Source organism: Chanodichthys erythropterus, chromosome 24 (genome assembly GCF_024489055.1).
Source record: "Chanodichthys erythropterus isolate Z2021 chromosome 24, ASM2448905v1, whole genome shotgun sequence".
Lineage (NCBI taxonomy): Eukaryota > Metazoa > Chordata > Actinopteri > Cypriniformes > Xenocyprididae > Chanodichthys > Chanodichthys erythropterus.
Window position 1 is genome coordinate 5,844,552 of NC_090244.1, and position 22,614 is coordinate 5,867,165.

The following is a 22,614-nucleotide window of genomic DNA, read 5'->3' on the forward strand; positions in this document are numbered from 1 at the left end:
TGGGAGTGGTTTGTGAGCGTGACGTAACTTAGCAACTGTTGACCACCGAGTGTCGCTGTTTCTCACACGCTCTCTCTCTCTCCGCATCAACTCAATGTCGCTCTCTCATTTTCACTCGCTCGTAATAAAGTTTTTCCGTGTGTGTGACTCTGTGTGTGGAGCTGAAGATGGCGGCCAGCTCGGAGCGCAGTCCTCCTCCTTTCCCGGACTCAGAGGAGCCCGAGCTGCTGGAGGACAGTGACGAGGGCGCGGATGCGTTCACGGGCACGGTGAGTAACACAATTATCCGCGTTTATGAAGCTAATTAGTTTCACACAGTCAGACAGCGAGAGAAGAAGAGCGATCACTTTCACTTCTCTGACACCCTCCCATCTGCCTGTTCTTCTTCTCTTCTTCTTCTTCAGCCGAAGATCTACAGATCTGCTGGCTTATATGGCGTTTTATGTGATCCTATTTGCTTACTGATTTAATAAAGATACTATTGTCAATATCACTTCAGATTTGATCCTGCCGCGAGGTTAAATAGATTTAGGCCTGCATGTGACATACTGAAGTTTTTGGAGGACTCTTGTAGTTGAATAAATAATATCACAAGGAATGTGACCTAGTTTGCCAAACTGACTGAAGTCACACTGTTAGAGAGTGTGTTTGTGTGTAAATTAAATGTTATGTTGTGTGCAATTAAGGAAGTGTGAGAATAGATTAACTTCTTCATGCAGATTCACCCAGCTGATCATAGTTTATATATTTATATATAATATGCATGCATGCACAAACTCTGGGTATTATAAAGGCAAATCTGTCTCCAATAAATTAGATGGTGTCCAGCAGTCAATATTTACTTAGTGTAATAACTTCAGTCTTTTCTGGTCAAAGTACTGAAGGTCTGGTGGTCATGTGAGTGTCAAATGTGAGTGAATGTTTTTTTTTTTTTTTTCCCTCAGCAAGCTTATATTTTGGGAAGATTTTGCTTTGTGGGAGGGAATTTACAGTTGCATGAGTCATGATGGGGTGGTTAAAGGTCTGCGCTGAAACTGGAAGGTTGTAGGTTTGAACCCAGCATGAGTTGATTCATGAACTGTAACCATGTACTGTTAAGAAAGGCACTTAACCCTGGGTTAATACAGAAGGATTGTCCCTGTAAGGGTGCTAGAAGTTGCTTTGGATGAAAGTGACTGCAAAATGAGAGAAATGTGCAGGTCTGTTTATTGTATATAATAAATATTTTACCCCAAAATCAAAAGATGGAAATATAATGGAAAAAAGTAGCCAGTTTTAGGACTATTAAAGGATTAGTTCACTTTCAAATTAAAATTTTCCTGATAATTTACTCACCCCCATGTCATCCAAGATGTTCATGTCTTTCTCTCTTCAGTCGAAAAGAAATTAAGGTTTTTGATGAAAACATTCCAGGATTTTTCTCCTTATAGTGGACTATACGAATGGTTGAAGGTCAAAATTACAGTTTCAGTGCAGCTTCAAAGGGCTTTAAATGATACCAGACGAGGAATAAGGGCCTTATCTAGAGAAACCATCGCTCATTTTCTTAAAAAAAAAAAAAAAATTATATACATTTTAACCATAAATGCTTATCTTGAACTAGCTCTCTTCTTCTTCTCTATTAGAATTCCAGCAGTGTAGACACTGCTAAGTGTATTACTGCCCTCCACAGGTCTTAGTTTGAACTAATTGTTATATACTTGCACTAGCATATTGTATATGTCAAATAAGTTCCAACTTTGACCTGTGGAGGGCTTCTAATAGAGAAGAAGAAGAAATGTTCAAGATGAGCATTTATGGTTGAAACGCATAATTTTTTTTTTTTTTTGGAAAATGAGCGATGATTTCTCTAGATAAGACCCTTATTTCTCATCTGGGATTGCTGTAAACTGTAATTTTGACCTTCAACTGTTTGGAGGCCATTGAAGTCCACTATATGGAGAAAAATCCTGGAATATTTTCATCAAAAACCTTAATTTCTTTTCGACTGAAGAAAGAAAGACATGAACATCTTGGATGACATGGGGGTGAGTAAATTATCAGGAAATTTTCATTTGAAAGTGAACTAATCCTTTAAGGATATTTTTCATTATGACATTATGTAATGTTTTTTCAAATCATCCTGTCTGGAATCAATGCTATGTATTTATACATTTTAGACCACCAATTGTACAAATGCTCACATACATAAAAATAACATACTAACATGAGAAATATTTTATCATGTAAATATTTACCATTACAATAATGAGAATTTAGGTGGGAAAATGTGCTTAATTTAGCACTAAAATAGGCTTATTTGTTTTAAAACACCAGTTGTACAAACAAGGACAAATACCTGTCATAACATAAACTTCAGTATGTAATTACTGTTATGATAATAAGTAGGGCTGCACGATATATCGCATGAGATTGTCACGTGCATTTCGTCAGTAAAGCCGGTTCCCTGATTACCGCTAAATCGCCATCACCTGCTTTCAGATGGAGCAGCATTTAATAGACAGAGCCGTAGATCACTGATAAGCCACACAATATTGCGTTCATATCGCAGATGAATCGCCTTCGATAATGAACGCAATATTGCGTGGTTTGTCAGTGAACTACGGCTGTGTCTATTAAATGCCGTATTTAAAAGTATTTGGACTGAAAATGTGCCTTAATTTTCAATGCAAAGAAAGTACTAAACAATACTTGCTTTATTTATTTTAAACCACCAATTGTTTAAATGCACAAATATATATATATATATATAATATATAATATATATATATATATATATATATATATATATATATATATATATATATATATATATATAACAAATACTTGTCATGTAACATAATAAATGTTTTACAATTTAAGTATGTAATTACTGTTACAATAATAAGTATTTGAATGGAAAATGTACAAAGCCTAAAATAGGCTTGCTTTATGTATGTATTTTTATTATATTAAATTCTCAATTGACCCTTTGCCAGGAGTTTGATTGACAAGCGATCTAACCAATCATAACGGCAAATCCGCCATTTTGTCCGACAAAGCAGTCAGGAGTTAACATCGGTGGACTAGAACTTGAAAAATGGTGTGTATTGACGGCTTTCCGCGTTTGAAACAACATTCCTTCTGATGTTCATTCATGTTTATTTGATGCTATAAATGAACTAGTAGGAAGAGATGATCGATTCATGAGCCTCTTGAGCTGAGGCTCTACAGCGATCTGTCACAACACATTAAAGAGCCACAAAACGTTTTTTGTTGTTCGAATTTCTTCAGCTCGTGAACCGATCATCTCTTCCTACTAGTTAATTTATAACATCAAATAAACATGAATGAACATCAGAAGGAATGTTGTTTCAACCGCGGAAAGACGTCAGTACACACCATTTTTCAAGTTCAAGTCCACCGCGGTTAATCTTCTAACTCCTGACTGCTTTTTTAGACAAAATGGCGGCTTCGGCGTTATGATTGGTTAGATCACTTGTCAATCAAACACCCAGCGAAGGGTCAATTGTAGAAAGCACAAATACATAAAATAACAAATATTAACATGACTGTTACAATTATTGCTACTGTTAAGTATTTTGGTGAAAAATGCAAAAATAATAGACTTCTTTATTTAGTGGTTAACTTTAACCAGAGATATAACAGCAAGTGGTTAACTTTAACCAAAATACCCAAAACATTGCTGTTATGTTTTGCAAATAAAGGGAAGAGTTAAACAAAGTGCAGATTTTCCTTGCTTATTTTTATAACTTTGGTTGAGATTCTGCTCCTGTTAAAGATCATTCAGATGTGCATACTTTTTCTTTTGGTATTTTATTTTTTTTTTTACCAAATTTTGTGAGATTCAGCCTGAAAATGTTTAATGTATTTGAAAAAAAAGTCCATGACAGATAGAAAAGCATTTCACAGGCTGTTAAACACAATGTAGTAATCCAGTTTCAACTCACAATATTTATATTTATTGTGAACTTCCAACATTCATTTCTGTGCTGTTCCTAGTCAATCTCTGAGATGGATTCTCTGTCGCCGGATACTACCGGACCTCCTAAAGACATCTTCAACGAGCCTCCAGAAGATATCTTCAGCGATCCTCTTAGCGAAATTAACTCTGAACCCCAGAAGAACGTCAAGATACCTTCTCCTGGTAGCGATGAGGCCGTCGACCTGTTCAGCGACCCGCTGGACGATGAAGCTGATGTAATTAGTTCGCCTGAGGTCCAAAATCCCGTGCCAGATCTCTTGAAAGAGCCTGTTGAAGCGCCAAAGTCTGATGTCATCAGTGAACCGCCTAGTGACCTCAGCAGCAAGCCTGTGCACAAAAACGCCTTCGACCCTCCAAAGGGTGCCAAGACTGCAGTGAGTGCGGAGCTGTTCGATGACGACGATGAGGAGGAGGATCTGTTTAACGAGCCGTTAAAAGGCGTGACGAAGAAGCCTCAGCCCTCAGCGGTGAGTGGACCACCTGTCAATGTCTTCACAGAGGTGAAATCAGAAGTGAAGGTCAAGCCACAGGTTAAAGACGACCCCACAGATCTGTTCGCAGAGGAAGCCGTGACGGCACCTGCCACCAAACCTTCCGTGAGCAGCAGCTCCAGGACCAATGGGGTTCACTCTGAGGAGCAGGATATCTTCTCAGGTATGACACATTTCACCTGTAACACCAGATCATGACTGTGACACTTTTGACTGCCTACCTAGACAATGGTTTTCGGGTATTGTGTAGGTATGTGGGCTGATTTGTGGTTACAGTGCCCCAATGATGCTTTTTTGAATATTACCTGTCATGCAATGTGTAATGTAGCTGTCTGTGAATGTAAATGATCTGCAAAGTTGTGAAGCTGAAAGTGCACAATAAATCAAGTTATTTTCATCAGGAATTCGAATCCCACTTTCGTGACAGCAACATGTCACTGGGTAATACCCGTCTACTTTGTATTTTTGAGCATCATACGCTCTTAAAAATAAAGGTACTTAATTGGCATTGATGGTTCCATGAAGAACTTTTAACATTCATACAGAATCTTTCCATTCCACGAAAGGTGCTTTATAGTGGAAAAAGGTTCTTTTTAGATTATTTAAATGTTCTCAAAACTAAATAAAATGGCTCTTATAAGAACGGTTCACTTAAAAGTTCTTTGGGGAACCCAAAATGTTTCCTCTATGCCATTACTTATATAAAAAACCTTATATAAAAAATATGCTGGTATGGAGAAATGTTCAGTTTTGTCAATATCTTGTAAGTGTCCTAACCAGAGAGCATTTTTTGGGCATCATAGATACATTTGGAAAATTTGTTTCATGTTTCAAAACTAAGTGAACTGCCTAATTAACTCATACAGCATTTTTGGGCATCATTACACAACTGATTGTTCAATTCTTCAAAACTTTGAAAGCTGCCTATGTAGACAGCATTTTTGAGTATTTTTTAAGCAAGTTTAGTTTGTTTCTCAACTTAGCTACCTTCCCAGACAACATTTTTGTGCATCGTATGTGTGCTTGAACATTTTCAGAATGTCATGAGCAGTTTACCAAGTCAAAATTTTTGGTCATCAAAGGCACTTTGGTTCATGTTTCAAAATCTAGTGAGCGGCCTTCCTAGACAGTATTTCTGGATGACATTGGTGCATTAAAAGGTGCCCTAGAACGTTTTTTAATGTAATATAAGTATAAGGTGTCCCCTGAATGTGTCTGTAAAGTTTCAGCTCAAAATACCCCATAGATTTTTTTTAATTAATTTAATTCATTTTTTTAACTGCCTATTTTGGGGCATCATTATAAATGCGCAGATTCAGGCTGCGGCCCCTTTAAATCTCTCGCTCCCCGCCCCCGAGCTCTCGACTATAATACAGTGCATAAACAAAGTTCACACAGCTAATATAACCCTCAAAATGGATCTTTACAGAGTGTTCGTTATGCAACATGTCTAATCGCGTAAGTATGGTATTTATTTGGATGTTTACATTTGATTCTGAATGAGTTTGATAGTGCTCTGTGGCTAAAGCTAACTTTACACACTGTTGGAGAGATTTATAAAGAATGAAGTTGTGTTTATGAATTATACAGACTGCAAGTGTTAAAAAATGAAAATAACGACAGTCTTGTCTCCGCAAATAGAGTAATAAATGATGGTAACTTTAACCACATTTAACAGTACATTAGCAACATGCTAACGAGACATTTAGAAAGACAATTTACAAATATCACTAAAAATATCATGTTATCATGGATCATGTCAGTTATTATCGCTCCATCTGCCATTTTTCACTATTGTTCTTGCTTGATTACCTAGTCTGATGATTCAGCTGTGCACAGATCCAGACATTAATACTGACTGCCCTTGTCTAATGCCTTGAACATGAGCTGGCATATGCAAATATTGGGGGCGTACATATTAATGATCCCGACTGTTACGTAACAGTCAGTGTTATGTTGAGATTCGCCTGTTCTTCGGAGGTCTTTTAAACAAATGAGATTTATATAAGGAGGAAACAATTCCATGTACTGAACTCTTGTTATTCAACTATGCCGAGGTAAATTCAATTTTCAATTCTACGGCACCTTTAAAAGTTTGATTTGTGTTGACTATGTGTTGCAAAATCCTGCGATCTGCCAACCTATACAACGTTTTTTTGTGTGGCATTTTTAGCATTTTTGGTTTGGAAAAAAATTTTGTTTCAGTATGTAGTAAGTGCCCTACCCAGAGTGCTTTTTTGGGCATCATAGGCAAATTTTAAAGTATGGTTCATCTTTCAAAACTAAGTGTACTGCATGGGCAATGTAGAAACAGGCAGCATTATTGGCATCATAAGACAAATTTATTTCTCTAATCTTCAAATCCTAGTGAGCTGCTTATCTAAACAACATTTCTGATCACCATAGGCATGTTCAAATGTTTAATTTGAGTCTCAAAACCTTGAGAGCATTTTGGGGCATGTTTAAACAAATTTGATGTGTGTTTCAAAACGGCTACCTTCCCACATGACATTTTTGGACATCATATATGTATGCTTGAACAAAAGTGTGTTTAAATATTTAGGTCATTTTTTTTTTAACCTTGTAAGTGGACAGCATTTTTGGCTATAAAACTCACCTAAAGTGCTATAGGGTTTTCAGACTTATTGTTTTGCGCAATGAAACATTTTCCTGCTTTTGACTCTCTCACATATATTGTACAAGCAGGAATGCGTGCACATCACTTCTGTGAGCGATGGATGATGAGTTCGCTTTCTCAGCATTGACTCAGGAAGGGGAAAAGGAATTCCTCAGTGACCTTTGACCTCTCACCCTGCTTTATGTTGCTGATGGAATGTGTTTTGCTTATGTGTGTGTGTGTTTGTTCTCTAGGTTGTGTGTTGAACCATCTTTTTAGTTTTATTGAATCCATAAAATACACTTTCTTTCGCTGTTTTCCCAGAGGCTACAGTGGAGCTTTCTCTGGACAGTCCTCGTAATGACCGCAAGAAGAAAGATGCCGTGAAGCCGTCTGTATCGGCTCCTGCCGCCTCTGTAGCCAGCAGCTCCAGCAAACCTCCGTCCAAAACCCTGGAGGAGGTAAAACACTTATAAATGTAACATTTTTAAGTAAATAACATCGAGACTGAATGTTTTTCATGATGTTTGGCTCCTTTAGTGCCAGATTCACAAGCAAATGACTCTTATGAACTGATTCTTTTTGATGAATCAGTCAAAAAGACTCAAGAATCGGTCTGAAACGTATTTATTTAAATTGATCTATACACCAAATTACTTAAAGGTACTAAAAGAATCATTAAGTTGAAACTTGATTTGTTGCGTTTATTGCACTTATTCCCCAGAGATCAGATCAGACCTTTAATTTCTCATTCTTTCTTTCTCTTTCTTCTGTTTCCTTCACATAAAGCTGGAGGAAGAGGAAAGTGAGGACAAGTTTGATCTAAACATTTCCGTGACAAATCCAGAGAAAGTTGGTAAGACCTTCATCCTCCACAATGTCTGCTGGGTTTTGCTTTCTGATGTCTGTCTTTTGAGGATTAACGCAGCTCTCATAAAACGCTAGATTGAAAAAGCGTTTGAACCCAGTAGTGGGCTAAGTTTGCTGAAAAATGGGAAACCGTGATTCTCTGATGAGGTGAAATTGTTCTAATTAAGGAACTGAGACACTGATACGTCCTTCTGGAGCATTGCCATATCATCACAACATCCTCTTTTTGCCCTGTACCAGCTATTTTTTATTTCCTGTTCGTCTTCTTTTTAAAAGGTGTGTTGTGACTGTCTAAAACCAGCTCTGAATGTTTTAGGGAAGATAATATTTGATATGATGATTTTAATATGATGTATGTAATTATTTTTATTTGCTCACACTTACTGACTCTGTTTGGTTATATACTGTGTGTGTGTGTGATATGTGACAGGATTTCTCGTTGAGGTGAAAAGCTCTTGTGATATTGTGATATATCCTCCTATTACCCACGGCACAAAAATGGTCTACTACATGTGACAAACAAATAATGTGTCATTTTTAACAGTATTTTTATTTATTGAAATGAATTTTAATTACATAGCATATTACATTTAATTACATACTAATATTATGCATTATTATGCATTGTAAATTATAGCATTTAAATGGTTCACCTTTTCCTATGTTCTCCTTGCTGTCATATAGTGTCTCTCTCAGTGAATGGGACACAGATTTTACTAGTAAAATTTATAAAATGATTAATATATATGTGTCAAATAATGTTCTTAGTCTTTTCTTCCTGTAGGGGAGACTACAATAATTTACTATGAATTAAATGGAAATCAAATTAAATTCAATTTAAACCAAAATACCAATAATGCCCAAAAGAAAAAGAAAAAACGTTTAATTACTTTGACTTTTGACTACTTGACTTTTAATAATAAATTTCATTTGTAATAATTCATCAACTTGAGTTCATTAGCAATCGCTTGGCATGAATTTGCGCTTTTCATTGATTGAGAATCACTTTGAAGCAGTCTGAATCTCGAGCTTGTAGAACGCGCAACAGCGCCGCCTTGTGACTTTGCAAAATGCAGCGCCTGTGGGAATGTTAGCGGGAGTAAACAGCTCTGACGCACACATAACGAGCAGGTACGAAACGATCTTGCGCTGATATAAAAGTATAAGAGGATAAAAATAATAAAAGCAAAAATGTGTCTCCAAATATACTTGGGCGGCCGTTATTATACATGGGCGGCCCGCCCACGTAAAGTCTATGTGTGGCAAGCACTGACTTATATGTGTTATGTTGGGGTTTTATTTTGGGCATGTGAGGTGATTCTCTGTCTGATTCTTACAGGTGATGGTATGAATGCTTATATGGCGTACAAAGTTTCAACACAGGTGATTTTTCAGTCTCTGTACTTGTGCAGTTTCCACTAGCACACAATACGACACGCAGTCTGAATCTCCCTCTTTCTTCTAGACGTCGTTAACCATGTTCCGTAGCAAGACGTTTACTGTACGCAGACGTTTCAGTGATTTCCTGGGACTGTACGAAAAGCTCTCGGAGAAACACTCACAGAATGGATACATCATTCCTCCACCACCGGAGAAGAGCATTCTGGGTACAAGCTTGCTTCTGCTAATGCATCAGATCTGATCTGATTATGAATAAGTGTCTGATTATGAATAAATGTGTGTGGATTTTCCAGGTATGACAAAAGTCAAAGTGGGGAAGGAGGATCCATCGTCAGCAGAGTTTGTGGAGCGGAGGAGAGCTGCTCTAGAGAGGTTCGTTAACGACGATTGCATTTGATGAATCATGCTTCTTCTCCTAGTTTTTATCCTCTCCAGCTGCATTTGTCAACCGTGTGTCATGTCAGAACTTTTTCAGTCCACTCGGGTTCTCTTTTCATTACGTTGTACAAGTAGCCCCGCCCCCAGTGAAATCTGATTGGTTTAAAATCCCTCTCTATATATCTCTATATAAAACATCAAACTATGATTGGCTGTGATTTAATTTGAATGAGGACAGAAAAATTACTTAGCTATATATAATATATAATAATGTTAGTAGTAATAAATATAAATAAATGTATATAAAAAATGAGTACAGAATCTGGATAATATTTTATTTACTACTCACATTATATGTATTTTCATTTTAATCAGAACATAAAATTATTAAATTTGATATTAATACTGATATCATTATATGTATTTTCATTTTATTGAGAACATAATAATTACTTAAAATGGATAATATAATAATGTTACTAGTAATAAATAATATAAATTTATATGAAATGAGGACAGAAAAATTATTAAATTGGATAATATTACTAATAATTACTACTAACATTATATGTATTTTCATTTTAATGAGGACAGAAAAGTTACTTAAACTGGATAATTTAATAATGTTAGTAATAATATGTATTTTAAAAAATAATAACAGAAAATTTGCTTAAACTGAATAATTTAATACAATAAAATTTGTAATAATATTAATGTATATATTAAATGAGGACAGAACATTTTATTAGATTGGATACTATAATATTAATTTCAACTATCATTATATATTTTAATTTTAATGAGGTTGGAAATATTCCTATAATATGTTAGTAATAATTAATATTAATAAATAATACTTGCATTATTAAATTTGATAATGCAATGCAATATAATGTTTGTATATAAATAAAATTACTTATATTGGATAATAAAGTATAATTATCTTATCCAAGTAATCTAAATATTACATATTAATATTAATTACAACTAACATTATATGATCCAATCTAAGTAATTTTTCCATCCTCATTGAAATTAAAATATATATTAATTACAACTAACGTTACATTACATTTAATTATACCACATTATATTATATTACCAGTGTAATGTTATTTATTATTATTTACATCAGTAATATAATGTTATTAGTAATTAATATTAATAAATAATTAATTTAATATAGAGGTTTTGTGTTTGTGTGTTGTTGCAGGTATCTTCAGAGGGTTGTGAGTCACCCGTCTCTCCTGCAGGACCCTGATGTCAGGGAGTTTTTAGAGAAAGAAGAGGTGAGACGGCTTCTGATGCAAAAATGAACATTTTTAATTATTCAACGTTAACATAAACCTGTTTGTGATGATAACTCGATGCTCTGTGTGTGTTAGTTACCCAGAGCAGTCGGCACACAGGCTCTGAGTGGAGCCGGCTTCCTCAAAATGCTCAACAAAGCCACAGATGCTGTGAGCAAGATGACCATAAAGATGAACGAACAGGACGTGGTGAGTGGAAAACCCACGCTGAGCTCCTCCTATAAAGAGGACTAGGCTTAAAACCAACCTAGAAAGGAGGGTAAATATAAATCTGTGTGTGTGCTTGTTGGTTTCAGTGGTTTGACGAGAAGATCCAGGATGTAGAAAATGAAGAACAGCAGTTGCGGAAACTTCACGTCATGGTGGAATCGCTTGTCAATCACAGGAAAGGTCAGAAGTGCAAACAGTCAGTCTCGTATTTTAGATGTGGATATTTGCATTCAGATTTGGGTATTGCAACCCATTTCTGTAATGTGACACATATTGTTAGACGGTGGAATGTGTGTTTCAGAGTTGTCTGGGAACACAGCCGTGTTTGCGAAGAGCGTGGCGATGTTGGGCAGCTCTGAGGATAACACGGCTCTGTCGCGAGCTCTGTCTCAGCTGGCCGAGGTGGAAGATCGAATCGAGCAGCTCCATCAAGATCAGGCTGCCAACGACTTCTTCACCTTCTCAGAGCTGCTGGCCGATTATATACGACTGCTGGGAGCCGTCAGGGTACACACACACACACACACAGAAGACAAAGCTGACTCATCTGGTCGCATTACTTAAAGGATTAGTTCACTTCAGAATTAAAGTTTCCTGATAATTTACTCACCCCCATGTCATCCAAGATGTTCATGTCTTTCTTTCTTCAGTCGAAAAGAAATGAAGGTTTTTGAGGAAAACATTCCAGGATTATTCTCCATATAGTTTCTCCATATAGTGGAACGGGATGAAGATCCAAATTGCAGTTTCAGTTAGGGATGTCCAGATCCGATCACATGATCGGAAATCGGGCCCGATCATGTGGTTTCAGACTCGATCGGAATCGGACATTACCTCCCGATCAGGACTCGGATATATATGTATTAGGGGTGCAACGGTTCTCCACTTACGCACTTGCACTGCGGTCCATCTCGAATGACGACGCATCTATTGGTTAATATGGTTTGTTTAAAATAGCAACGTGGAATACAGACAGTTCAGATAATGTATGTTTCAGTCGATGGATGCACAAAACGTTACAACAACGATAATCAGAAAGCGTGGACAAAACAGTCACTCTTATTAAACTGTTAACTGCGAGTGCCGTCTGCTCTCATGTTCAGTCATTTACGCCGTCATCACCCGGGTGTTGACACACGTTGCTGTCTGTATTTAAACTAACTCTTTTAAGCCTTGCTGATTTAAACCTTAAAGAACAAGACGCGAAAGAGAACTTGCGCGCGCTGTGAGAAGATTTGTGTGCGCTCATCCGAAGCGCGCACACGCTTATTCCAGTCAGCGCGCAAATACTGAGTTCTCTTTCAAGTCTTGCGCTTCAGCGGACAAATTCATACAAAAATTATGTCAACATGCCCGTCCTAGTGAGTATCCTACAAACATAGTCGGTTATGTCTTAAGTGAACGTATATTAGTCGAGAAAGACAGCGCATGTGGAACAGTATATGAACTGGATCGTGCATGTCTTAAAGGGACATCAACTATTCCTGCTGCCTGTATTTAATGTTAAATCAAACAACAAACAACAAAGAAATCACTCACTGCTCTTGACTGAATAGTTTTTGTAACTTCAATAATGATTAATCTTTATTTATTTTATACAGTAAAGATAATATGCAGTGATATTTTATATTTGATTACTATTTGAAAACCGAATACCTGAAAAACCTGAAAAGCATCCTGGATCTGTTTTTTCGCTCTTCTTTATTCTTTTTTATGTAGGCTATTAAGTATCGGATCGGGACTCGGTATCGGCTGATACTCAAAATCAAATGACTCGGACTCGGACTCGAGGGCAAAAAAACGTGATCGGGACATCCCTAGTTTCAGTGCAGCTTCAAATCGGTCCCAGATGAGGAATAAGGGTCTTGTCTAGCAACATGCCCTTTTACAAAAAAAAAAAAAAAAAAGTAAAACTATGTTGGACGATTTTGAAGTTGGAGGACAAAATGAGATGGTACCGTGGTACTTCCTCCTACGTCCCCCCTGACCTTTCCAACATGATTACATAATGCGTGGTGCATCACAGAGCAGTGCGAGACGAGCATTTGTGGTTAAAAAGTATATATATATTTTTATTTTTGCTAGATAAGACCCTTATTCCTCATCTGGGATCGTGTAGAGCGCTTTGAAGCGGCACTGAAACTGACATTTGGACCTTCAACAACTGTTGAAGTCCACTATATGGAGAAAAATCGTAGAATGTTTTCCTCAAAAACCTTAATTTCCACTGAAGAAAGAAAGACAAGAACATCTTGGATGACATGGGGGTGAGTAAATTATCAGGAAATTTTAATTCTGAAGTGAACTAATCCTTTAAGTCTTTCATTTTTAACATTTAAGGTGTTATGTAATGTAAAACTTTTTTGGCACGGGTTGATTTGTTATAAGTAATCTTATCTTTTAGTTGGTGTTGATTTAAGTTTTACATGCGAAGGGAATATTTTTCATTTTAAACTATTTAATTCACTGCATTGTCAAAAAAATAAGCATTACTACATAATTGTATGAACAATATAAAATATTTTTTAATTATAATTTGTTTTTTACCATATTATGCAATATATTATCATTGTTGTTGTCAACAATAATAATATTTTTTTTAATTTGTTTTATTATTATTATAGATCTATTTGAAAATAAAAATGTTTTTTTTAAACATTTTTAGCATTGTGATTTAAAGATTTAAATCACAATGCTAAAAATGTTTAAAAAAACATTTTTATTTATATATCTTACTACTACTATTATTATTATTATTATTATTATTATTATTATTATTACTAAAATAAAGAATAATAATAATTAAATATTAATGTTATTTTAATAATGTATTATTATTTAAAAATAATAATAAAGTAACAATTATGTAAATACAGGTGTGTATCAGGATCATTACTGTATCAGAATTCATTAATATTATTTTATTATTGATATATAATTTTTTTAGCATTATCATGACATATCTGTATGTATCTACATTATTTTAATGCTTATTATTTAAAAAATAATAATAGTAAAAAAAAAAAAATTAACAACAATAATGTAGATACATTACCAAAAAGATTTTTTTATTTTAAAAAGTTCAATTTATTTTGTATAATTCATATAATGTTAGTCAAGGTTTCATTTAGGTCATTATTTAGTATTTTTATAACTATTTTCCATTCTCCAGACCTTTTTTGACACTGTACATTTATGTACCTTCTATATGTACACTAATGGTCAAACATTTGGAAGATTTTTAAAAAAAGGCTTTTTTGCTAATCAAGGCTGCATTTATTTGATCAAAAATGCAGTAAAAACTGTAAAATTGTGAACTATTATTACAGTTTAAAATAACTGTTTTCTACTTTAATATATTTTGAATTGTAATTTATTCCTGTGATCAAAGCTGAATTTTCAACATCATTACTCCAGTCTTCAGTGTCACATGATCCTTCAGAAATCATTCTATGATGATGATTTGATGCTCAAGAAACATTTCCTATTGTTAATAAAATAAATGAAGCCTTGGTGAACACAGAGACTTTAAAAAAAAAATCATAATTATTCCAAACTTTTTTGACCAGTAGTGCACATAGAGTATGTATAATTATGCTAAAAAAAGTATATATTTGTATATTTGTATGTATTGTATGTGTGTGTCTAAAAAACACTAAAACCTATAATAAAAATAATTATTAGAATTAATTATAATAATTTATTTGTATTCTACACTGTCAGGGGTGTTTTGATCAGAGAATGAAAGCGTGGCAGCGCTGGCAGGACGCTGAGAACATGCTGCAGAAAAAAAGAGAGGCCGAGGCCAAACTCCTGTGGGCCAACAAACCCGACAAACTGCAGCAGGCCAAGGATGAGATCACTGAGGTGACTGTTTTATAGTCTCACTGCTGAACATTCAGTACATCTGTAACCTCCTAAGTCAGCCTTATAATGAATTATGTCTTACTCTACCGTCTCGTCCTGCAGTGGGAGGCAAAGGTCACACAGTTCGAGAGAGACTTCGAGAGAATCTCAGCCACCGTACAGAAAGACGTCATCCGTTTCGATGTAAGACGTGATTTTAGTCCGAAACCATTTCTTAAAAAAATGAATCATTTCGCTTCAAAAGGCCTTTATTAACCCCCTGGAGCCGTATGGATTATTTTTATGATGGATGGATTCAATTTTTTGGGCTTCAAAATCTGGCCCCCCATTCACTACCATTATAAAGCTTGGAAGAGCCAGGATATTTTTAAATATATCTCTGATTGTGTTCGTCTGAAAGAAGATAGTCATAAACACCTAGGATGTACGGAAGAGGATTAGGGCCAAGCAATAATAAAAAAATAAAACCATCTCGAGATTAAAGTTGTTAAATGTCAAGAAAAAAAGTCGAGATAAAATGTTGAGAATAAACTTGTAAAAGTACGAGAAAAAAATAGTTAAATTTCGAGAAAAATCATTAAATTTCAAGAAAAAAGTCGAGATAAAATGTTGAGAATAAACTTGTAAAATTACGAGAAAAAAATAGTTAAATTTCGAGAAAAAAATCATTAAATTTCGAGAAAAAAATTGTTAAATTGAGAAAGTTGAGATAAAATGTTGAGAAAAAACTCGTTAAATTTTGAGAAAAAAGTAGAGATAAAATGTTGAGAATAAAGTCGTTAAATTACGAGAAAAAACTTGTTAAATTGAGAAAAAAGTTGAGATGAAATGTTGAGAATAAACTTGTTAAATTACAAGAACAAAAAAGTCGTTCAATTATGAGAAAAAAGTTTATAAAATGTTGAATAGTCATTAAATTACGAGAAAAAAATCGTTAAATTGCAAAAAAAAGTAGAGATAAAATGTTGAATAAAGTCGTTAAATTATGAGAAAAAACTTGTTAAATTGATAAAAAAGTTGAGATTAAATGTTGAGAATAACGTTAAATTACGAGAACAAAAAAGTTGTTTGTTTTCGTAATTTAACGACTTCTTTCTCGTAATTTAACGAGTTTATTCTCAACACTTTATCTCGACTTTTTTTTCTTGAAATTTAACGAATTTGTTCTCTTAATTTAACAACTTTAATCTCGAAATGGTTTTATTTTTTTATTATTGCTTGGCCCTAATCCTCTTCCGTGAGGATGGCTTGATGGTGAGTAAATCATGGGATGATTGTCATTTTGAGTGAACTAAACCTTTAAATTTCTTTGCTAACAGAAAGAGAAAGCTCGAGATTTTAAGAGACAAATCATCAAATATCTGGAGTCACTTCTGCACTCACAACAACAGGTACAAGAAAGAGTTTTTTTCAGTTAAAAAAGGTTGATTGAATACTTGTAATTCATATCTCGCTCTCTTTCTCTCCTCTAGCTGATAAAATACTGGGAGGCGTTTTTGCCGGAGGCGAAAGCGATCGCATGAGGCGCACAAACACACACTCACCCGTGACCGAGGCCTTTCTACACTCTTTACCTCTCGCCTATAAACCAAGAGAATCGCGCTGCAAAGGGAAATCATCTATCCGGCCGCCCGTTACTCTGATTGATTTAGTAACTTGTATATTTTCTGTGTAATCTTCACCTTTATTTTCTTATTGTTTGGGGGATGTGAACACATGTGGTGGTGGCTGGGTGTCTTCCTCATCTGTATGCAACCAAACCTCTTGTTTATCAACTCAGTTTTGCGTCAGCAGCAGTGATGTCAATGGTTTACACTAGAGGGCGCTCTCCGCTCATTCATAGACACTTGTGACCGGTCAAAAAGAAGTTTGTACTTATTAAAGAGTGAATTCAGAGACAAATGGTGACCTAGTTTATTTTAGAAGTCCAGAATATTGGTATATACACTTTAAAGCAGCATAATGACATTGTATTTTGCAAGTAAAAGAGATTGTGATGCAGTTTATATAGGACTATTGAAATCAAATAGGCCAGATATTGTATTGTGACAGGAACTGTACATGTCAACACTTACACTCTTGATTTTTCTTTTGCTGGCTCTTTGTTTTCACTCAAAGGTTAATTTTAAGTCTTCAGTAGATTTAGGATCTATTTGTTCAAATGACGTAAAGCATTTAAAAAGGCGCTCCTGACGCGTTTTATATCAATACCGGCCCAAAGCACTTCGGTCTTAAAACTGGTTTTCTTCTTCATTTAGGGCTCATTCATACTTTCATTCTTTATTTACTTCATTTTATATTTTCATTTGTAGACATTTATGCCAACATGTTATCATTTCGTGTCAAACCATATTTGAGTTATCCATCGACTCTGGCATGTTATAATAATTACTAGACTTTTGCTACGCTACTAATGATTAAATTGTTTCTACATGAGATTTTTTTAGTTTTTGTTTTTTATACAGATTTGCTGCTGTCTGAGTTTGTAAGGCTGTTAGATTCATCTTCATTTATAACATTAGAAGGTTTTGTTGATTGCTTCATGAATGATATTTTGGACCCTGCTGTAATGACACTTTGAAATGACGTGAACAGGTTTGACCACCATTTGGTGCCATAAAAATCAAATGTTTGTTTATAAGAAAAAAAAGGGGCAGGTATTTTTTTCACTATGGACACTTCTATTGAGGAAAACAATAAAGATTTAATTACAAATATTAAGCTTTTGTCTTAATAGTCATTCGTTTTGTGCGTGTGTGTATGCATGTGTATATATAAAAATAAAATCTAAAATTAGTGTTATTTCAGATTTATATTCTATTATACTATTCAATTTATTTTAATAAATTATTTTATTTTTATTTGATCTAATTTTAGTACTAAATATTTTTTAGTCTCTCTCTCTCTCTCTCTCTCTCTCTCTCTCTATATATATATATATATATATATATAATTGGTGTTATTTTTTATTTGTATTATATTATTAATATTTTAATTCTTATTTTATCTTTAGTAATTTTAGTACTAAATAATTTTTAATCATTTTAGAAAAAATATTTCTAATTATATAATTTCTGTTAACTTATTATTTAATATTAATAAACTTTAACTTTAGTTTAATTTTTTACTTTTTACATTTTTAAATGTTGCTTAATTTTTGTATTTCTGTTTAAAATAATAAATATTTTGAATAGTAATTTAAATTAAAAATGAAATGTTTTACTTTAATTTCTTTTTTTAGTTTGTTTTTATCCAATATTTATATTTTATTTCAGCTTTATTTAATTTAATGAGACCTAGTTTTATTTAACAATATCAACACTGATCATAAGCATAATTGTTATGCATATATTATTTTTTATTAATTTTTTTTTTTCATTTTAGTATAAAGTTTAGTCATTTTATCTACTTTTTCATTTTTATCAGTTTTGTTTAGCTTAATTTTTCTGTTTGTCATTTTAGTAGTTTTAGCTTTCCATTTTTTTTATTTCAGCTTTAATTGAATGAAAACCATTTTTAATACACTGTAAAAAAAAAAAAATTCATGATTTATCACAACATTTTTTCTTTTGTCAAATTTTGATGTCAGATTATTAATGTGGTTCAAATAACATAATATTTTCCATTTCTGTTGATTAAACCAATCGTCTTCATTGTATTAACTTTTTAATTTCAATGATCTCAAAAGGCAACCAGGTAATTTACTTTTTTAAGCTAAACCTTTTTTTTTTTTTTTTTTTTTACAGTGTAGTTTTATTTAATGAACAATATCAACACTGATCATAACGTCTCGGTTACGTATGTAACCCTCGTTCCCTGAAGGAGGGAACGGAGACGTACGTCAGTAGTGACCGACGAATTGGGATATCGCTTAGAGAGCCCTATCATCTTCGTGTAAACTAAAACAAGCCAATGGAATTGGCGTGCGATATTTGCATAATGCGCACCGCCCCCGACAGGTGTATATAAATAGGAAGCAGATGCAATCGCACTCTGTTTTTCGCTGAGGAGACAACTGGTGTCCGCACTACAGCGAGGGTACAGAAACTGTGGCGACGGGACGTACGTCTCCGTTCCCTCCTTCAGGGAACGAGGGTTACATACGTAACCGAGACGTTCCCTTTCAGTCGGTCACGTTCGACGTACGTCAGTAGTGACCGACGAATTGGGATCCCAACTAAAGCGCCACAGTTACGAAACCCCTTCCAGTGCCCAGCGCAAGCTCAGCCGCCCATAGCACCGGCTGGCGGTGAAGGGGGCGAGCTTACACCGAGAGAGTCTACTGCTGTCTAACCACTACCCACTAAGTAAACTAGACACACTGGGAAAGCGAACCCGTAAGGGACGCTGCGGAGACCACTACCTACCCAATGGGGGAGGAGTTTACGTGGGAATACACATATGGACTGGCCCGGGGGGGCAGTACGCATATGGAGCCCCTGGGATGGCTCCACCTGGTTAGGGGGAGACTCATCTGACAGGTGACAGCAGAGCTGGCTCTGCTAAGGGAAAGACACGGACTCGGCCCGTAGGGAGTTTTAAACCGTGGAAAATACACATATGGGACCGCTCACGTAGAGGGGTCACGACATATGGGCCCCAGCCAACAGACAGCGTCAGCGACGGATGTAGGCCTGGCATCAGACACTCCCCAATGTCCGAGCCGAAGGGGGAGGCGGAGGAACTCGACAGGGTTCGCCAAGCGGGGAACACGACTGGAGTGGAAGTATGCACGTATCCGGCCAGTGGCGGGAATGGCATTGCAAGCCGACACTTAGAGTGGGTACAACACGTCTACCGACTAGTGGATGCGAGTACACGCGAGGATATCGGCTCTACACGTAGGCTATAAAACCTAGCGAACGTGTTTGGTGTCGCCCAGCCCGCAGCTCTACAGATATCTGTCAGCGAGGCGCCATGAGCCAGCGCCCAGGAAGAGGCCACCCCTCTGGTGGAGTGGGCTCTCAACCCGAGCGGGCAAGGCACGCCCTGGGATTCGTACGCCAAGGCGATGGCATCCACTATCCAGTGGGCCATCCTCTGCTTGGAGACAGCCTTTCCCTTCTGCTGGCCTCCGTAACAGATGAAGAGCTGATCTGAGGTCCTGAAGCTTCGCGTTCTATCCATGTAAACGCGCAGAGCGCGGACGGGACAGAGCAAAGCTAGGGCTGGGTCTGCCTCCTCCGAGGGCAGCGCTTGCAGGTTCACTACCTGATCTCTGAAGGGAGTGGTAGGAACCTTGGGCATGTATCCAGGCCGGGGTCTCAGGATGACGTGAGAAGCACCGGGCCCGAATTCTAGGCACGTTTTGTCGACCGAAAATGCATGCAGATCCCCTACCCTCTTCAGGGAAGCCAATGCAACCAGAAGAACCGTCTTAAGTTTTTTTTTTTTTTTTTTTTTTTATTAGTTTCAGGTCGACTGATTGCAAAGGTTCGAAGGGATGACCCCGGAGAGCTGTGAGAACCAGGGTCAAATCCCAAGAGGGTACGGAGGAAGGGCGAGGAGGATTCAGTCTCCTGGCCCCCCTCAGGAATCTGACGATCAGATCGTGTTTCCCCAGGGACTTACCCTCAACTGCATGGTGATGTGCGGCAATAGCGGCAACATACACCTTGAGGGTGGAGGGAGACAGCCTTCGCTCCAACCCATCTTGCAGAAAGGAAAGCACGGATCCGACCGAACATGATCGGGGGTCCTCTCAGCGAGAGGCGCACCATTCGACGAACAGGTTCCACTTCAACGCGTAGAGATTCCTAGTGGAAGGAGCTCTAGCGGAAGTGATGGTGTCTACGACCGCTTGCGGGAGATCACTCAGAACCTCCGCATCCCGTCCAGGGACCACACGTGGAGGTTCCACAGATCGGGACGCGGGTGCCACAGGGTGCCGTCTCTGAGTCAGGGGGTCCTTCCTCAGAGGAATCGGCCAGGGAGGTGCTGTCGCGAGGAGAGTGAGGTCTGAGAATCAGGTCTGAGAATCAGGTCCGAGTGGGCCAGTACGGAGCCACTAACAGAACCTGCTCCCCGTCCTCCCTGACCTTGCACATGAGTTGTGCGAGAAGGCTCACTGGGGGAAACGCATGTTTGCGCAGACCCGGGGGCCAGCTGTGTGCCAGGGCATCCGTGCCGAGCGTGCCGCCGGTCAGGGAATAAAACCACTGGCGGAGGGCAGTTTCCGGGGAGGCAAACAGGACTATCTGGGCCTCGCCGAAACGCTGCCAAATCAGCTGGACCGCCTGGGGGTGGAGCCGCCACTCGCCCGCAAGTAGATGCTGCCGTGACAGCTCGTCGGCTGCACGGTTGAGCACACCTGAGACACGAGTGGCCCGAAGGGACCTCAGATCCTTCTGACTCCACAACAAGAGATGGCGGGCGAGTTGCAACATGCGACGGAAGCGTAGACCACCTTGACGGTAGGTGTACGCAACGGCCGCAGTGCTTAGTGAGTGGACTAGAACGTGCTTGCCTGACAACAGCTCCTTGAAGCGGGCCAGCGCAAGACGAACCGCTAGCAACTCGAGGCAATTGGTATGCCAATGCAGCTGAGGCCCCGTCCAAAGACCTGTCACTGCATGCCCGTTGTACGTGGCCCCCCATCCCGTGGCAGAGACATCTGTGGAGACCACAGCGTGCCTGGACACTCGTTCGAGGGGTACTCCGGCCCACAGGAACGAAGGGTCCAACCACTGGACAAGGGTGCGACGGCAGCTCGGTGTCACGGGGACACGGAGCGTGCCGCACTGCCACGCCCATCTCGGGACCCGGCCGCGGAGCCAGTATTGAAGCGGTCTCATATGAAGCAATCCGAGCGGCGTTACCGCGGCTGCAGATGCCATATGCCCCAGGAGCCTCTGAAAATCTTTCAGTGGAGCCGCTGTCCTGCACTTGAGCGAGCTCAGGCAGTTCAACACCGACTGGACGCGCACCTCGGTGAGACGCGCAGTCCGTGCGACCGAGTCTAGCTCGAGACCGAAACAAGAGATCCTCTACCCGGGGGCGAGTTTGCTCTTGTCCCAGTTGACCTGAAGACCCAACCGGCTGGGAGCTACAACCATGTCGGGTAGGACTTTGTACTGACATGCCCGACCCTCGAACGCAGACCGACCTAGGAAGGGTCTGTGTCGAGGCAGAATCGAGACATGAAAGTACGCGTCCTTCAGGTCTATTGCTGCAGACCAATCCTGGGGACGGTCCAGGATTGGCCGTAGCCCACCGCCCTTTTTTTGGTACAATGAAGTAGGGGCTGTAGAACCCGACATCATATCGGCTGGAGGGACCGGCTTGATTGTATCCTTCGCCAGGAGGACAGCAATCTCCACCCGGAGAACAGGTGCACTGTCCAACGACACCAGAGTGAAGTGGACAGCCCTGAAGACCGGGGGACGCCGGGCGAACTGAATCGCATAGCCGAGTCTGATAGTACGAATGAGCCAACTGGACAGGCTGGGGAGCGTGATCCACGCTTCCAGACACTGAGCCAGCGGG

At 38.0% G+C, this 22,614-nt stretch overlaps 1 protein-coding gene across 1 annotated transcript; it reads left to right on the forward strand.

The window, feature by feature from the left end:
* Nucleotides 1-110: 110 nt before the first annotated feature.
* Nucleotides 111-17,835, forward strand: snx1a (sorting nexin 1a). The gene is made up of 15 exons (XM_067379786.1): nucleotides 111-269; nucleotides 4,003-4,639; nucleotides 7,418-7,554; nucleotides 7,883-7,949; nucleotides 9,303-9,346; nucleotides 9,429-9,570; nucleotides 9,658-9,736; nucleotides 10,956-11,031; nucleotides 11,128-11,241; nucleotides 11,349-11,442; nucleotides 11,564-11,769; nucleotides 14,986-15,129; nucleotides 15,232-15,312; nucleotides 16,449-16,520; nucleotides 16,602-17,835. The coding sequence occupies exons 1-15, from the start codon at nucleotides 168-170 to the stop codon at nucleotides 16,650-16,652; spliced, it is 2,046 nt and encodes a 681-aa protein (XP_067235887.1). The 5' UTR covers nucleotides 111-167; the 3' UTR covers nucleotides 16,653-17,835.
* The last annotated feature ends 4,779 nt before the right edge of the window (nucleotides 17,836-22,614 follow it).

What these genes read in the sequence shown, in the direction of transcription:
- snx1a (XM_067379786.1), top strand. Translation starts at nt 168, where the DNA reads ATGGCGGCCAGCTCGGAGCGCAGTCCTCCTCCTTTCCCGGACTCAGAG. An exon ending in AGTTTTTAGAGAAAGAAGAG is followed by an intron (nt 11,032 to 11,127) that starts GTGAGACGGCTT and finishes TGTGTGTGTTAG; the next exon opens with TTACCCAGAGCAGTCGGCAC. An exon ending in CCAAGGATGAGATCACTGAG is followed by an intron (nt 15,130 to 15,231) that starts GTGACTGTTTTA and finishes CTCGTCCTGCAG; the next exon opens with TGGGAGGCAAAGGTCACACA.